The 4,185-nt window shown below is 38.7% G+C and overlaps 1 protein-coding gene across 1 annotated transcript in view; it reads right to left on the reverse strand.

The window, feature by feature from the left end:
* Positions 1-4,185, reverse strand: part of Naa25 (N(alpha)-acetyltransferase 25, NatB auxiliary subunit) — a 75,825-nt gene that overhangs the window by 35,400 nt on the left and 36,240 nt on the right. Inside the window, exon 11 of the mRNA XM_005403187.2 lies at positions 2,751-2,863. Coding sequence (XP_005403244.1) covers positions 2,751-2,863 — 113 coding nt within the window. The remainder of the gene's footprint in view (positions 1-2,750; positions 2,864-4,185) is intronic.

Consider the following 4,185-nt stretch of genomic DNA (forward strand, 5'->3'; position numbering starts at 1 on the left):
ATTCTCCTACAATTTTCCTTTAGTTCATAGTACTTATGGAAGTACCTCCTTTATCTGTGGGAGTTGTTTAAGATCCCCAGTGAATACCAGAAACCATGGATAAAACCAAAACCTGTATAAGCTACATTTTTCTTATATATCTATATTTATGATAAAATTTAATTTATAAATTTATGCACCTTGTGGGTGGAAATGTAAACTAGTACAACCATTATGGAAATCAGTATGGAGATTGCTCAAAAAACTAAAAGCAGGAATTACATTTGAACCAGCTGTTTTCCTTCTAGGTATCTTCCCCAAAGAGTGTAAGATATATTACAGCAATACATGCATACCAGTCTCTATAGCAGTACAATTTATAATAGCTAAATCCTGAAAGCAGCCCATATGTCCATAAACAGATGAATGGAGACAGAAAATGTGGTATCTATACATAATGAAATACCACTCAGCTATAAGGAAGGATAAAGTTGAGACATTTGTTGAAAAATGAATACACTTGCAAAACTATAATGCTAAGTGAAATAAATCAGACACCAAGCTAAAATACCATAAGGCATCTCTCATTTGAGTAAGTTAAAGCACAGTAAACAGCAAAATAAGGAACTGATAGCAGGAAACAGAGAGCTAGATCTTTTATAAAGAGGAAGGGGTAAACGGGACCAAGAGTGAGGGAAGGGAGGAAAGAGAATTAGAAGTAAAACTATTTAAGGTGTGTCATGCACGTGTATCAAATACCCACAAGCAATGTAAACAGTATATGTTTTAAAGATGAACTAAATATAATGATAATGAAAATGGGGGAGGGGATTTAGAAGCAAAGGAGGGAGGCGGATGGGGAGGACAGGAGGATTAAAAAAGAATCAAGATATGTCATGTACACGTACCTACTCCTTAAACTTCATGTACTGTAAACATGTACTAACAAAACTAATTAGTAAATTATGTCTACAGATTAATAATAACTAAAGCTATGAGAACAATTGTAACAATTTGCTGAAATAAAAGTTACATGAAAAAAATTTAAAAAAATAAATAAAATCAATTAGAAAATGAGCAAAGATATAAATAGACATTTCACTAACGAGAACATATACATGCATAAATAAATATAGGACTGTGGTCACACACATATCAGAATGGCTAAAATAAAAATAGTGACAACAGTAAATCCAGATAGGCATGCAGAGAAACCGGATTACTCTTATGCTGCTAGTTAAATAACTTGACATGGAAAACAGTGTGGCCATTCATGAAAAATTAAGATCCACGAAATACTTATCTGAGTATTTTCCCCAGGGATTTATGATCACATAAAAATATCCCACTCTAATGTTCATAGCAGTTTTACTTGTAACAGTTAAAAAGTAAAAATACTTGATGCCCACCAACAGGTGACGAAAGAAACTACATGTTACGGTTTGTGTCTAGATGTCCCCGAAAAGCTCCATGCAGTCATGGGGGCAGGCTTCTACAGTCTGTGACTGACTCATGGTCCAATGCTGGGATTACGGGTATGAGTGCTACACCCACCCTAGGGTGAGCAGCGTACGTACAATATAAGGGACAGAAAGAGTCTTCTCTCACGCTCCTCCCTTTTTTACTCTTGTTGTTTTTGCTGTCTTCCCCTGCCATGAACTGCTGCCCCTCTGTCATGCCACCCTGCTCTGGAGCCAGCTGATTATGCGCTGAAACCTCCACAAACTGTGAGCTAAATAAATCTTTCTTTCCCTAATTTTGGGTGTCGGGTATTTTGTCTCAGCAAAAAGAGAAAAGTAACTAAGACACTACAATACATTCATTCAATGGAACCCTACACAGCAATAAAATGGGTTGAACTATTGATACATGCAAACCCGACGTGGATGACTACCCAAAGAACTGTGCTGTGTGGGAGAAAAGCCGACCTGAAAAGTTACACACAGCACGAACCCATTTATATAACATGCTTAAAGTGACTGGAATGGAAAACATATTAATACTTTCCCAGAGAAAAAATATAATGCCAGGTGTGGTGATGCATGGCTATAATCCCACAACTCGAGACTCTGAGGCAGAAGATCACAAGTTTGAGGCCAGCCTGGGCTACATAGCAAAACATTCTCAAAAATGAATGAATGAATGAATAAATAAATAAATAAACAAATGGTATTAATAGTTGCCCAGAGATAGAGGCAATGAGGAGGCAGAACAGGGAAATGGCCACAGATGTAAAAGGGTAGTGTGGTGTTTGGTGGTAGAACTGTTCTGTATGTTACCTATGGTGGTGGTCACAAAAATCCATGTGTACTATATACTACACTAACTACACACACACACACACACACACACACACACACACACACACACACACACACACGTATCTATTAAACATGTGACACCTGGGTGAGATCACCAGAGTGTATATGAATGTCAGTTTCCTAATCAGCATTAGGTCATGCAAGACGTTATCACTAGAGCACAATGGATAAAGGGCATATGGGTTCTGTCTGTGTTACTCCCTCTACCACATGAAATCTACAGTTATCTCAAAATTAAGTGATAAAACAAAAAGGAGAATCACAATTATCTGCCAGGGAGTTATTCCCACTGTGGCCTAGCCTAACCACAAGTCACACCTTCCATGTGACAGCGTCTAGATGCGCCACTCCCTGGGGCAGATACTCTGCTACTTCATGCTTACCACCCCTACACAGCTAGCCTAGTTCCAAAATATAGAGGAAGCCAACAGCACTCTCAAAAGTACTTACTTTTGTACACTGTGTAGTAGGCAAGAGGTCAACAAACACCTTCAGGTCTGTAAAACAACATGGTTTATCCCCAAACTTTTTAAAATATTGGAACATTAATTCTTCTGGGTCACCTAAGGGAGGAGGAGAAAATCACAAAATTATTTAAGGACTGAAAAACTTTCTAATTTAAGTGGGAGGCCTAATTTGAAAACATTTATATCCATTACATTAAAATTTGCTAAATGTTTTAATGAGAATGAATAAGAAAGAGAGATGATTTTCTTTTTTTTGTTTGTTTGTTTGTTTGCGGTACCACGGATTGAACTCAGGACCTTGCACTTGCCAGGCAGGCATTTATGCCACTGAGCTACATCCTCAGCCCCGAGAGATGACTTTCCAGTTTAAAAATAAATAAATAGCTGGGCGTGTTTGCAAATGCCTGTAATCCCAGCATTCACGAGGCTGACACAAGAGGATCCCTGTGAGTTCGAGGCCAGCCTGGGCTGCACTGTTGAGTTCAAGGCCAGCCTGGGGTACACAGCGAGTCCAAGACCAGCCAGAACTACACAGTGAGATGCTGTCTCAAAAATAAATAAATACAAAAACAAACAAATTAAGAGTCAGGCATGGTGGCTAATGCTTGAAATCACAGCCCTTGGGACGCTAAAGCAGAACTGCCGTGAGTTCCAGGCCAGCCTGGACTACACAGTGAATTCAAGGCCAGCCTGAACAATAAAGCAAAACCTGTCTCAAAAAACCAAAATAAAAGAAACAAATCAGCCAAGTGTGGTGATGTACACGTGTAGTCCCAGCATTACGGGAGGCTGAGTGAGAACGATCATAAATTCCAAACAAAGCTGGGCAATTTAGCAAACTCAGGGAGACCCTGTCTTAAAATAAAACTATAAAAAACTGGGGATATAGCTCAGTGCAAAGGCCCTGGGTTCAGTTTCCAGTACCCTAGGAAAAAAAGGAGAGCCAGGCATGGTAGTGCACGCTGGACCAGTGAATCATTTCCAGTTCAATTTCCAGTACCCAGCACCCCAGAGGCAGGAGGATTGCTGTGAGTTTGAGACCAGCCTGGGCTACAAAGTGAGTTGAAGACCAGCCTGAAATGCATAGTGAGACCCTGTCTCAAAAAGACTCCTCCCCACCCCCCGCAAAAAAAACCAGAGGGAATAGTGTGAATTTAACAAACTCAGCTTACCTATTATACTTCAGAAATGCAGGGCTTCTTATTCAGTTAAAATTTAAATAGCAAAACAAGTTTTTAATTAAAAGTTCAAATAAAGACATTAAGTTTATAAAGAAGCATTTAACACATATGCTTCAATGACAGATCTTAAATTATTTAACAAGTATTAAATAAATGCTAACTAAATGAAAAGCAATGCTTGTTGACAGGCACATCAAAAAAAAAATCATTAATACACACAGTGATCAATATATACAA

The sequence above is a fragment of the Chinchilla lanigera genome, unplaced genomic scaffold, assembly GCF_000276665.1.
Source record: "Chinchilla lanigera isolate Chin_1 unplaced genomic scaffold, ChiLan1.0 scaffold00081, whole genome shotgun sequence".
Lineage (NCBI taxonomy): Eukaryota > Metazoa > Chordata > Mammalia > Rodentia > Chinchillidae > Chinchilla > Chinchilla lanigera.